This window comes from Pristiophorus japonicus, chromosome 17, assembly GCF_044704955.1.
Source record: "Pristiophorus japonicus isolate sPriJap1 chromosome 17, sPriJap1.hap1, whole genome shotgun sequence".
In the NCBI taxonomy this organism is placed as follows: Eukaryota; Metazoa; Chordata; class Chondrichthyes; family Pristiophoridae; genus Pristiophorus; species Pristiophorus japonicus.
The window spans coordinates 31,697,849-31,710,986 of record NC_091993.1 but is presented as its reverse complement, the minus strand read 5'-3'; the positions used below and the strand labels follow the sequence as shown (position 1 = coordinate 31,710,986).

Genomic DNA, 13,138 nt, shown 5'->3' with positions numbered 1-13,138 from the left:
TCTTCACAGCAGTGTTATCAAAAAAATTTTGACACCGAACCACATAAGGAGATATCAGGTGACGAAAAGCTTGGTCAAAGAGGTCGGTTTTAAGGAGCATCTTCAAAGAGGAGAGAAAGAGGTAGAGAGGCGAAGAGGTTTAGGGAGAGGATTCCAGACCATAGGGCCCAGGCAGCTGAAGGCACGGCCGCCAATGGTGGGGCAATTATAATCAGGGATGGGCAACAGACCAGAATTGGAGGACGCAGAGATTTCAGGGGATTGTAGGGTTGGAGGAGATTACAAAGATAGGGAGGGACGAGCCCATGGAGGGATTTGAAAATAAGGGTGAGAGTTTTAAAATTGAGGCTTTGCCGGACCGGGAGCAAATGTAGGTCAGCGAGCACAGGGGGTGATGGGTGAGCGGGACTTGGTGCGATTTAGGATACGGGCAGCGAGCACAGGGGGTGATGGGTGAACGGAACTCGGTGCGAGTTAGGGCACGGGTCAGCAAGCACAGGGGGTGATGGATGAGCGGGACTTGGTGCGAGTTAGGATATGGGCAGCGAGCACAGGGGGTGATGGGTGAACGGGACTCAATGCGAGTTAGGACACGGGGCAGCGAGCACAAGAGGTGATGGGTGAACAGAACTCGATGCGAGTTAGGACGTGGGGCACAGGGGGTGATGGGTGAGCGAGACTCGGTGCAAGTTAGGAACAGAAGCTGTGTCCTTGTGATGTCACACCCTTGAAGGTTTAGGCCTGGCAATGGTCTTGGGTAACGGCCTCGATGACAACACCAGATTCCCTGAAGCCCGATTTTCCCCGGGGAGAAAATGCTCTCTGGTGTCTTGAGCTGGTGGTCATTCTGCCCGTGCGTGTCTGGATATTGAGTCTTGGCGGAATTTCAATCGCGACTGAGCCAGCTCTTGTCCTCAGGCGGCCCAGATACACAAGCAGGAGGCTGGCCGTGAAAGTAATATTGAACAGAATACTGAGGCCAAGGCTTTTTGTGGGAGAGAGTTCCACACTTCTACCACCCTTTGCGTGAAGAAGTGTTTCCTAATGTCGCTCCTGATTGGCCGGGCTCTGATTTTAAGGTTATCTCCCCTTGTCCTAGACTTCCCCACCAGCGCGAAACGTTTCTCTTTATCTACCAGCTGCATCAGCTGTGGCTCAGTGGGTAGCACACTCCCCTCTGGGTCAGAAGGTCGTGGGTTCAAGTCCCACTCCAGGGACTTGAGCACATAAATCCAGGCTGACACTCTCAGTGCAGTGCTGAGGGAACGCCACACTGTTGGAGGTGCCGTCTTTCAGATGAGATGTTAAACCGAGGCCCTGTCTTCTCTCTCAGGTGGATGTAAAAGATCCCATGGCACTATTTCAAAGAGCAGGGGGAGTTATCCCTGGTGTCTTGGGACCAATATTTATCCCTCAATCAACATAACAAAAACAGATTATTTGGGTCATTATCACATTGCTGTGTGTGGGAGCTTGCTGTGCGCAAATTGGCTGCTGTGTTTTGTACATTACAACAGTGACTACACTCCAAAAGTACTTCATTGGCTGTAAAGCGCTTTGGGACGTCCGGTGGTCGTGAAAGGCGCTATATAAATGCAAGTCTTTCTTTCTTTCTACCCTGTCAATTCCTCTCAAAAACCTCAATCGTATTGCCCGTTAACCATCTATATTCCAGGGAATACAAACCCAGTTTATGTAATCTCGCCTCGTAATCTAGCCTTTGGAGCAGTGGTAACATTGTGTTGAAGAGCATCAGTGTTGTGCCAGAGTTTGACGCATGGATTAATAACACAAGCGCTCAGCAACTCCACACAGATTCACGTCAACACGACAGCAGCAAAGGTGACATTCTGCTGGGCTCTTCTCCGGTGTCCGTTTCTGGATTCTTTCTCTGTGCTGCCATCATACGTTTTAAGGGTCTGTTGTCATCATAACAGAGAGTTTAGATCAGGCTGATACCCGTGGATTGCCTAGCCCACAATAGGTAACACAGCAGAGAGCCATATATCCAAGTTGAGCAACAACACGAAGATTGGTGGTGTAGTAAGTTGTGTAGACGGGAACAGAAAATGACAGTGCGACGTTGATAGATTAAGTGAGTGGGCAAAACTGCTGCAGGTGCATTTCAACGCAGGTAAGTGTGAGGTCATCCATGTTTGACCAAAAAAAAGGATAGACCCCAGTTTTGTCCCAAAAATTCAGCAAATACGCACGGTCCCGCAAGTGTTGCGGGACTTTTTCATGCTTGGAATCGGCCACGAGTTCATTCTTCACAAACTGCTGTCTGCCGAATCCTAAGATCTAAGCAAGGCCATCACGATAGCCCAGGCTTTTATGTCCACGAACGATAACACTAAACAGATATCATTGCAGCATCGAAACTCACCGGCAGAACTGTACATGGCAGGGCCTACACACCCGCAGAGGTCAGATCTAGGATGACTCAAAGTCCGCTGTGGGGCGTGAATGCGAATCCATTAACACCATGTTGGCGCTGCGGGGGTAATCATCGAGCCCATCAATGTCGATTCAAGCACTACATGTGCAAAGGCTGTGGAACAATGGGGCACCTCCAGCGAATGTGCAGACGTGCTGCGACTCACCACGTGGCAGAGTCGGCAGAAGATGAACAATCCAGCGAGGATCACGCTGAACAAGCAGGAGAGGCAACTCAACCTGAGGATGAAGAGAAAGTGTATGGGGTACACACCTTCACACCAAAAGCCCTGCGATAATGTTAAAAGTTAAACTTAATGGTACTCCAGTCTCCATGGAATGAGACACAGGGGCGAGTCAATCAATTATGAGCCAGAAGGCATTCAAGAGGCTGTGGGGTGACAGAGCACAACGACCCAAACTGATCCCAATTCAGGCAAAGCTGCGCACCTGCACCAAGGAACTGATACCAGTTATTGGTAGTGCGGACATAAGAGTATCCCATGAGGGAGCGGTGCATGATTTACCACTGTGGATTGCTTCAGGTGATGGGCAAATGCTGCTTGGTAGAAGGTGAATGGGGAAGATTCGATGGAACTGGGAAGACCTCTGTGTACCTTCTCCGGCGAACAACGTCTCCCCTGCTCAAAGGCTGAGCAAGCCCCCACCTTCAGCTGAACCAGGCATCGAAGTGTAGATCCATTTGCAGATCCCCGAGGCACAGGCCGCTCATCACGACCACGAGGATGTAAAGATCAACCAAGCAGCGGTACAGGTGCGGTACCCACCACCCAAAGCCAACGACCTCTTCGCGACGATGGAAGAGGCTCCAGGTCGACCAAGCAGAGTGGGACTCCGGCCGAAACGATCCAAATGTGTCTTCCCGATGCCAGAGGCAAAATCCCTGGGGAGGAAGATCACGGCAGTCGGCATCACGGACACGGACGAGAGTGCGTCCAGACCGCGGGACGAGAGAGCGTTCAGACCACGGGATGTTGCCGCAACGAAGCAGAGGCATGTGTTGCCCAGCAAGGAAGATGACTGGGCTTGGGGCAAAGGTAAAGGAGCGGCCGCTGAGAAGGCCAGGAACCCACTACGTTCCAATAAGTTGTTTGCACTGTGTAACCATGTGAGCACTCTTTCGCGGTCAATGATGTATTATCATATGGGGTCGGGGGTACCTTACAATAAGCCAAAGTAACGGGCGAACACCAACCGGTCGTATATGTATCTAACAAATTACTTGTAGCAAGTGATGTGTTGTCACATGGGGTCGGGCGTGTTGTACAGCAAGCCAAAGTAGCAGTCGAGCCCCAACCAGTTGTACATGTATCCAATAAGTTAACCAAGGCAGTAGCCTGCGTTCACGGGACAAAAGAGACGTACCAAAGAGTGTCCCAATATTTGCTTGAGTCAGACAAGCTGTCAATCTCACAGTTTTTGGAGAGCAGAGGCACTATTTCAATGCTTTGTTTCAAATATGTCTAACAGTGTCTGTGCACTGTAACATGATCCGGCACGGACCAGGCACTGAGAACAGCGCTGATGCCCTCAATTGGCTACCGTTGCCCACCAACGGGGTGGAAACAGCGCAGCACGCAGAGCTGCTCGTTGTTATGGAAGTGCTAGAAATCGAGGGGTCAACCGTAACGGCTCCCCAGACTAGGACCTGGACCAGCCAGGATCCCATGTTACCACCTGCTAACGGCGAACCGCTAGACGGGATGTTGCAGCTTATCCGTCGCAAAGACGTAATGCTCATCCCATCAGATTGGCCCCTATGGAGCAACCCTGTAATGTTGCAAAGAAAGGCAGGGAGGCTACACACAGTCGGTGGTCCGGGGCCTCCATACCATTGCCCAGGATCCACGGGGAGCACGTGGCCTCCCGCCACTACTGATAGTTTCAAGGCCATATCTGTCATCCTTGGCTTGCCGGACCTTAAGGTCAGCGACAATAGGCCGAGCACCACACGTGTCACGGTAAACACCCCACAGACCCGGCTATCCCGGATGCTATGCAGTCACCGGACTGAATCACTCAGAACCGGGCCTTCCGTATGCTATCTGCAGAGAATGTACCACGATCGCACGGCTTCCCCACGTGACATCAGAATAAATGCTGTAGACCATGATCATGGCCCCAGATGGGCTGCTAGCACTGTATTAGCCAAAGAGGGGAATGGAGTGTTTGTGATGAAAATGGAGCGTTTGTGAAACCATGTAATGGGCAAACGCAGGAAGCATTTGGACCAGACCAAACTGCGAACTACAGATAACCAGGAACTACTGTGAAAGAACCTGTCCCCCAGCGACCCACTAACACAATCGACCTCGCTGTCAACCACGAGGATGAACCCACCATGCCCGTCAGTCCGATCAGACCAGCCACACGGCTTTGCAGCAATGATCCGACCAAATCACCCATGCCAGGACTTCAACTCAGGCGATGGGCCCAGGAACGCAGAGCGCCAGATCGCCTCAACTTGTAAATAACTTGTACATAAGACTTTGGGGGGGGGGGGGTGGGGGGGGCGGGGGGGATGTTATGTATGTAAGCCTCACCAATGTGTAAGACTTGCCACCAGGGGGCACACCTGTGGGAGACCCAAGGATCACCTGTGCACCCTGGGAAAGCAGGTATAAAAGGTGATTCATCATGCTGCTTCCTCACTCTGGAGTTACACGGTCACAACAGTTTGAGCTTAAGATGTACAGTCTTGTGGAGTTATTCTAAACGCAACAATTTGATTTAGGTTTTTAGGATTTTGAAAGGAATTGATAGGGTGGATAGAGAGAACCATTTTCCGCTGGTGGCGGAGTCTAGGACAAGGGGCCATAACCATAACATCAGAGCCAGGCCATTCAGGACAGAAGTTAGGAAACAGTTCTTCATGCAAAGGGTGGTCGAAGTGTTGAACTCTCTCCCACAAAAAGCAGCCAATTAATAATGTTAAATCTGAGATCAAAAGATTTTTGCTCGTCAAGGATATAAAGAATATGGAGCCATGGCAGGTGGATGGAGTTAAGATACAGATCAGCCGTGATCGCATTGAATGGCAGAACAGGCTCGAGGGGCTGAATGGCCCTGTGTTCCAAAACCTCTTCTCAGGGGGCATGCTGCATTACCCACTGGAGTGCATCCCACTCCGCCCCCTCCAGCCCTACAGCCCTCCCTCCTTCCGCCCCTCCTCCAGCCCTACAACTCACCCTCTCTCCACCCCCTCCTCCAGCCCTCCCTCTCTCCGCCCCCCCCCTCCAGCCCAACAATCCTCCCACTCCCCACCCTCCCCCGCACCCCCCTCCGTGATCTCTGTAACTCCTCTAGCCCCACAACCCTCCCTCTCTCTGTAACTCCTCTAGCCCTATAACTCCCGTCTCTGTAACTTACCTCCAGTCTTACAAATCTCTTCCAATTCTGGCCTCTTGCGCAACCACAATTATAAATCGCTCCACCATCGGTGGCCGTGCCTTCTGCTGCCTGGGCCCCAAACTCTGGAACACCCTCCCTAAACCTCTCCGCCTCGATACCTCTCTCTCCTTCTTTAAACGCTCCTTAAAACTCCTTGACCGAGCTTTTAGTCACCTGGCCTAATATCCTTTTGCAGCTTGGTGTCAAATTTTGTTTGATAATCGCTCCTATGAAAAGCCTTGGGACGGTTTACTATGTTAAAGGTGATATATAAATTCAAGTTGTTGTTAAATGATAGAATGCCACAAACTCGATCTTCTGCAGTGCCAACTATTACACCCAGCCTTCCATTCAAGCGTTTTAGCAATGTGTGGGACCACAGGGTACTCACAGTTCTCCCACCCGTACAACATCACGCAAGATGCTTCACCCGGCAACAATGCTTCACCAATGCAGGAAGGTACAGGCCCTTGCTCCACCAAGCTTCTATGCATGTAGAGACCCATCACACTGAGGGAAAGTTTATTTCACAGGATGATGTAGGAAATACAGAAACAGTCCATGCCGGCATTATGCTGCTCCACTCGAGGCATCTAACTGTGAGCATAACCCTCTATTCCCTTCTCCCTCTTTAGCTAGCCTCCCCCTTAAATGCATCTATGTCATTTGCCTCAACTTTTTTTTTTTAAATCATTGGCATCACATTTATTGCCCGTCCCTAATTGCCCTCGAGAAGGTGGTGGTGAGCCACCATTTCAGAGGGCAGTTATGGGGCAGCCACATTGCTGTTGGTCTGGAGTCACACCAGGTAAGGGCAGCAGATTTCCCTCCCTGAAGGACATTAGTGAACCAGATGGCACCATTACTGACCCTAGCTTTTTATTCCAGATTTATTTAATTAACTGAATTTAAATTCTCTAGCTGCTGTGGTGGGATTTGAACTCAGGTCTCCAGATCATTAGTCCAAGCCTCAGGGTTACTGGTCCCGTAATATAACCACTGTGCTATAGTGGTGGTACTCCCTGTGGCAGCGAGTTCCACATTCTCACCACTCTCTGGATAAAGACATTTCTTCTGAATTCCCGATTGGATTTCTTGGTGACTATCTTATATCGATGGTCTCTAGTTATGCTCTTCCCCACAAGTGGAAACATTCTCTCTGTATCCACTCAATCAAAACCTTTCATCATTGTATAGACTGCCATTAAGTCACCCCTCAGCCTTCTTTTTTTAAGACTCGTAAGAGAATTGGATGACTATTTTATTCATAATAATAATTTTGGTTAAAATAGTTCACGCACGTTCATCCGTGAGACAGGCAGCCTCCGTCTGCTTGTTTTTGGGAAGGGGGAAAGGGGTGGAGAAAAGGCTGGTGATGGACAGTTATCACAGTAGCAGTAACACAAAGACACACACATGGCATTTCACCATGTTAAATCTGGGTATCCCACTATTCAATACATAATGGTGCAAGTCGTTATCCTAAACCAGCCTGCGGAGGAGACGCAGTAGGACTGGAATCACCACCAGATTTCTGGCTCAATTTGCTTCGAGTTAGCAGCCAAGCTGGCAGGGGGTGCCACTCTTCTGACCATTCTAACACCGAGATAGAAAGGCAGCACACCTTCGACACCATATATAATATATAACACCTTCTATATTGCCTTGTTATCTACAGCCAGACAAGAGGAGTCTTAGTATTGACTGACCAGGGTTGGGGGGGGGGGGGAAAGAGATGCATTCTACACAGATGGTAACTAGCAGAAGTGAATTCCTTCTCCCACAACACGGCTGTTCTGCACAAAAGCAACAGAAAAAATAACCCCACTTTGCTCAAGGTCCATTATAACAACCTTCAGGAGGATGGTGTGGGGACCAACAGTCTAACAGAAAAGTTCAGCACAATTTCAGCTAAATACAATCAGGCTTTGAGATGACCATGATCTCATCCATTCAATATAGGTTACCCCCTTTGACAGTGCAGGCAAGACACACAAATAACTATTATAATATGTAAAATACACTCACACACACACACACACAGCAGTGAAATAGCCACGCAGTTATAAAAACGATGCAAAGTCTGTCAGAGACACACACAGAGTTGCATCTTGCAATCAGCAGCTGATGTCCTCGTCCTTGTCCCAGCCTCACACACTCACACAGAGGCACAAAGACACACTGACACACACACACAGATACACTCACACACAAACACAAACACACACACTGACACACACAGACACAGACTCACACAGAGGCACACTGACACACTGACACAGACAGACACACACTCAGGGACACACACTCACACACACAGATACACACACTTACACACACAGACACTCACACTGACACAGAGACACACAGACACACTGACACAGATAGACACACACACAGAGACACACACGCACACACATAGATACACTGACAGACACGCACACACAGAGACACACACTCACACACATAGATACACTGACAGACACACACACACTGACACACACAGTCACACACACACACAGACATAAACACACATACACACACACAGTCAGACAGACACACACACACACACACACTCTCCCAGGCTGGCACTGACCTGAATGGTGCAGGGATATTCGGAATCATCCAGCAGCCTGACCGTGCAGTCGAACTCCCGGTCCAGGTTCCTGATGCTGCCGCTCCTCAGCCTGCTCAGCATCTTTCACCGGGAGGGCGGAGGTTGTGCAATCGAGGAACAGAACCACAGACAAAATAAAAAATATTTATATATATATATATATAGGATGCAATTTGTTAATGAGGAGGTTGCTTTAATTGTATTTATTTTTGGAGGGCTCTATGTTTTTGCTCTGCCTGCTGCTGCAGCCCCTGGCTGGGATGGGGATGGGGATGTGCTGGGCTCTGGCTCTGTGGCAGAGCCGGCTCATTGCCCTGCCTGCCCCGGCCTGCATTCCCCTGCGCTCTGCAGCTGATTCCGGGGCTTTAAATCGGCACAAGGATCCGAGCCTCCTGCAGCCCTGACCGACAGCCCACTCCGCCAATCAGCGCCCGCAGCCGCCCTGGCTGACGCCTCCTCCCACCAATCGTAGCGGGGGGGAGAGGAGCAGAGGGAGGCGGGTGCTGGCTTGGCCCAGCCCGGGAGAGAGAGCGCTCAGAGAGACAGAATCTATTCACTGGGATCAAATTGCAGGGTTTGAACGAGGGAGATCCAACTTCGTGCGGGAAATCTTTTAAATGCACCCAGTAACTAAACATTTGCCCACTCTGCAGCCCAGGATTTTAACCTGTCCCATTGCATTCCTTTGTTGCATTTCAAATGCTGCATAATGATAGCACCGACAACACTGGGGTTTAATTTGTTCCCTTGTATGTCTTGTGTGCAGCGCCTCTGCACAGCTCTCGCTAACTGTTCTGCATAAATCTCCCTTTATTAGCACACAGGCCGGCTGAAGGCGAGCGAAGCAAGATGGGGTTTAGCCAGGGACACTGGGACAGCTCCTATTGCCTGGCATTGGGGAGTTGTACCCAGGGGTGAAGGTGTCAGGGGGAGGGAGGAGGGGAGGGGGCAGACCAGCAGAGGGGACAAAGCAAACCATCCCTTCCCCCAAAAAAAACAAGAGAGAGAAAAGCAAGCATCAAGCATGGGCTCCACCAGACCCAACACAGCAAACAGATGCCTTATTATTAGTTATTAGCACGTTGGGTAATGACTAGCCAAAGGCAATCAATTTACATATATAAATATATTACTGTGACTTGAACAAGCGATGCGAGTTGCCTGAAATCATTCCGGAAAGGAGACACAAAGAACTCGGCTGGAAAGTCAAACTGCAGTTAAACCCCAAGCCGAAACTGAGAAACGACATGATTATTAATGCCATGAACTATCTCGCCTGAAGGGAAAGTCAGATTCCATGTAGTGCCTCAAAGTGAATGAGGCAATGGCACACACACCACATTGAGTGAGCTGCCAATATGGGTTGCAGAGTCTGCCAGAAAAAATTATTTACTCCCAAATAATAATAAAAACACAGATAAGAAATGTAAAATGTAACAATATGCCTCAATGCAATTCTTGTAGAGTTCCCCAACGTCCCCCTGCCCAGCCATTCTGTGCCTGTAACCCTCGTCATACCCAAACCTGCCCTCAACTTGGCTTTGGGCTTGATAAAAAATATAATCAGATAGAATCCTACAGCGCAGAAGGAGGCCATTCGGCCCATCGTGCCTGTGTCGTCTCTGTGACAGAGCGATCCCATTAGTCCCTCTCCCCCTGCTCTTTTTCCACAGACCCACAAATGTTTCCTTTTCAAGTATTTATCCAATCCCTGGTTTGAAAGTTACTATTGAATCTGCTCCTACCGCCCTTTCAGGCAGCATGTTCCCAATCACAACAAATTGTTGAGTAAAAACATTCTTCTCAGCTACCCGGATTCTTTTGCCAATCACCTTAAACCTGTGTCCCCTGGTCACCAACCCTCCTGCCACCAGAAACAGTTTCTTCTTATTGACTCGATCAAATCCCCTCAAAATTTTGAAGACCTCTATCGAATCTCCCCTTAACCTTTCCTACTCTAAGGAGAACAATCCCAGCTTCTTTAATTCTTTAATCTCTCCAGATAACTGAAGGCCCTCATCGCTGGTACCATTCTGGTAAATCTCCTCTGCCCCCTCTCCATGGCCTCAGTATATCAGAACCTGGCCTGGGATTGCTTGATGAGAAGAGGGGAAATCAGGAGAAAGAGTTAAAGTGAAGATATCAAGTCATTAACTCTTCAAAGACTCCGAAGTATTTGCGTAATGAACAAAAATAATGAAAGATCTGAATTCTCTGTTTATGGTTTGGTCATGACCCAACTGTCTCGTGGCAAGGGGGTGGGGGAGGGAGGTGCCTCAGGGGGTCATGACACCTGCCCAAAACTCCATGAATTCAACCAAATTTGAAGGTTTCATCTAAAACTGTTGGCAAATAATTTACTCGCTTAACATTCAAATTCACGATTATGTCGAGGATTTGAGTCTGACACAAATGGCAAAGTGGCATTGGAGCATCGCCATGCTAAGTCTGTCGAAACCAAACTTTGACCTTCTCCCCCCCACCTCCCGTCAATCCTCAGACATTAGCTCCACCTCTGGCTATCGCTACTTGGATATTATTCTCCAACTAGCTAATCTCCCATGGTATTGCTCGTGGTAAATTCCCCTTTTTAAATGAACAGGGTTCGGTTATATCATGTCATTCACAGTGTATTATTCTGCTGCTAGGTAGAGCTGTGATTCAGATAGTCTTTATCCTTCAGGCAAAAAACACTAAACGCTGTAAGTAAATGCAGTCTGAGGTCACTAAGAGTTTAATTGCAAAGGAAGGTTTGCAGATGACCAGATGTTTGTGAATCCTGAGCATCCCTGATTATAATCGCTCAGCCATTGGTGACCATGCTTTCTGTTGCCTGGGCCCTAAGCTCTGGAACTCCCTGCCTAAACCTCTCCGCCTCTCTACCTCTCCTCCCTCCTTCAACACGCTCCTTAAAACCTGCCTCTTTGACCAAGCTTTTGGTCACCTGTGCTAATTTCTCTTTTTGCGGCTCGGTATCAAAATTTGGTCTTATAACACTCCCGTTAAGCGCCTTGGGATGTTTCACTGCGTTAAAGGCGCTTATATAATACAAGTTGTTGTTGTTTAATTTTATGTTAGTGATTTCAAAGAGAGAAGTGCCCATGTCACCTTCCCCTCCCCTTTCTTTCCCAGCAAGAAACAGGTCCAAGGAGACCTTAGGAAACAGATGAAAATAGATGTGGGTTCAGGTCCCAACTCCCGATTGGAGCAGGGAGATGCTGCGCAGAGCAAGCGCAGTCACTGGTGTTATTTGGCAAACACAGCAACCAATTTGTACGCAGCAAGTTCCTATAAAACAACAATGAGATAAATGACCAGATCAACTGTTTTAGCACTGATTGAAGGATGAATATTTAGTAGGACATCCAGAGAACGCTAATGTTTTTCTTTGAATAGTTCCAGGTGATAGTTTGTGTCCACCTGCATAACTAGATAGACCCTCGGTCTAACGTCTCATCCAAAAGATAGCTTCTCCATCATTGCAGCACTACCTGGGTACTGTACTGATGTGTTAGTCTGGATTATGTGCTGAAGTCCTGGAGTATGACTTGAATCCATAACCTCCTCTGCCTTAGAGATAATGGTACTATGACTCAACCTAGCTTGCTCTGTTTGCAGACTGCAATTTTAGAAAAAGTTATATTGAAAATATTTTGCAGAGTTCTCTCAGTTTCTCAGGATTCCGGTGTGCAGTGTTTTGGATGCTGACCTTTCTGGGATCTGAGTTCAAATCCAGCCAAGACTGATGAGGTAGAAGTCTTTCCCTGTCTGCCAGCTGTAAGGGTTCTACATAAAATCAATGTGGGCAGTCTTAATCCAGTTCCAAATGATCGCGGACTCTTGGCACAAAAACTATACAAATCGGATTAAATGGGCAACTTCACTAAGTGAGTCACAAGATGGTTGGAGTCGGCAGGAGAGAATGCCACTCCGACGCATTTGGGCAGAGAATGTACAGCACAGAAACAGGCCATTTGGCCCAACTGCCGGGGTTTATGCTCCACACCAGCCTCCTCCCACCCCTACTCCATCTCACCCCATCAGCATATCCTTCTATTCCTTTCTCCCTCTTGTGTTTATCTGGCTTCCTCTTAACTGCATCTCTGCCATTCACCTCAACCACTCCCTGTGCAAGTCTTCCTCAATTCTGAAGGACTGCCTATGATGATGATGATGTCCCTGTGGTAGCGAGTTCCTCATTCTAACCAAGGTAAGCAAGTTTCCCCTGAATTCCCGTTTGGATTTATTAGTAAAGAAAGAAAGACTTGCGCCTTTATATAACGCCTTTCACGACCACCGGACGTCCTAAAGTGCTTGACAGCCGAAGTACTTTTTGGAGTGTAGTCACTGTTGTAATGTGGGAAATGCAACCGCCAACTTGCACGCAGCAAGCTCCCACAAACATCAATGCGATAATAACCAGATCATCTGTTTTAGTGATGTTGATTGAGGGTAAATATTGGCCAGGACACCGGGGAGAACTCCCCTGCTCTTCTTCGAAAGAGTGCCATTTGGATTTTTTTCCATCCACCTGAGAGATCAGACGGAGCGTCGGTTTAATGTCTCTTCCGAAAGACGGCACCTCCGACAGTGTGGCGCTCCCTCAGTACTGCCCCTCCAACAGTGCAGCACTCCCTCAGTACTGTCCCTCCGACAGTGCGGCGCTCCCTCAAT

At 48.7% G+C, this 13,138-nt stretch overlaps 1 protein-coding gene across 1 annotated transcript in view; it reads right to left on the bottom strand.

The window, feature by feature from the left end:
• The window catches only part of LOC139227653 (FERM domain-containing protein 5), a 340,559-nt gene extending 332,014 nt beyond the window's left edge, over nt 1–8,545 (bottom strand). Inside the window, exon 1 of the mRNA XM_070858574.1 lies at nt 8,444–8,545. Within this exon, the coding sequence (XP_070714675.1) occupies nt 8,444–8,545 (102 nt within the window). The remainder of the gene's footprint in view (nt 1–8,443) is intronic.
• Nucleotides 8,546–13,138: the final 4,593 nt, after the last annotated feature.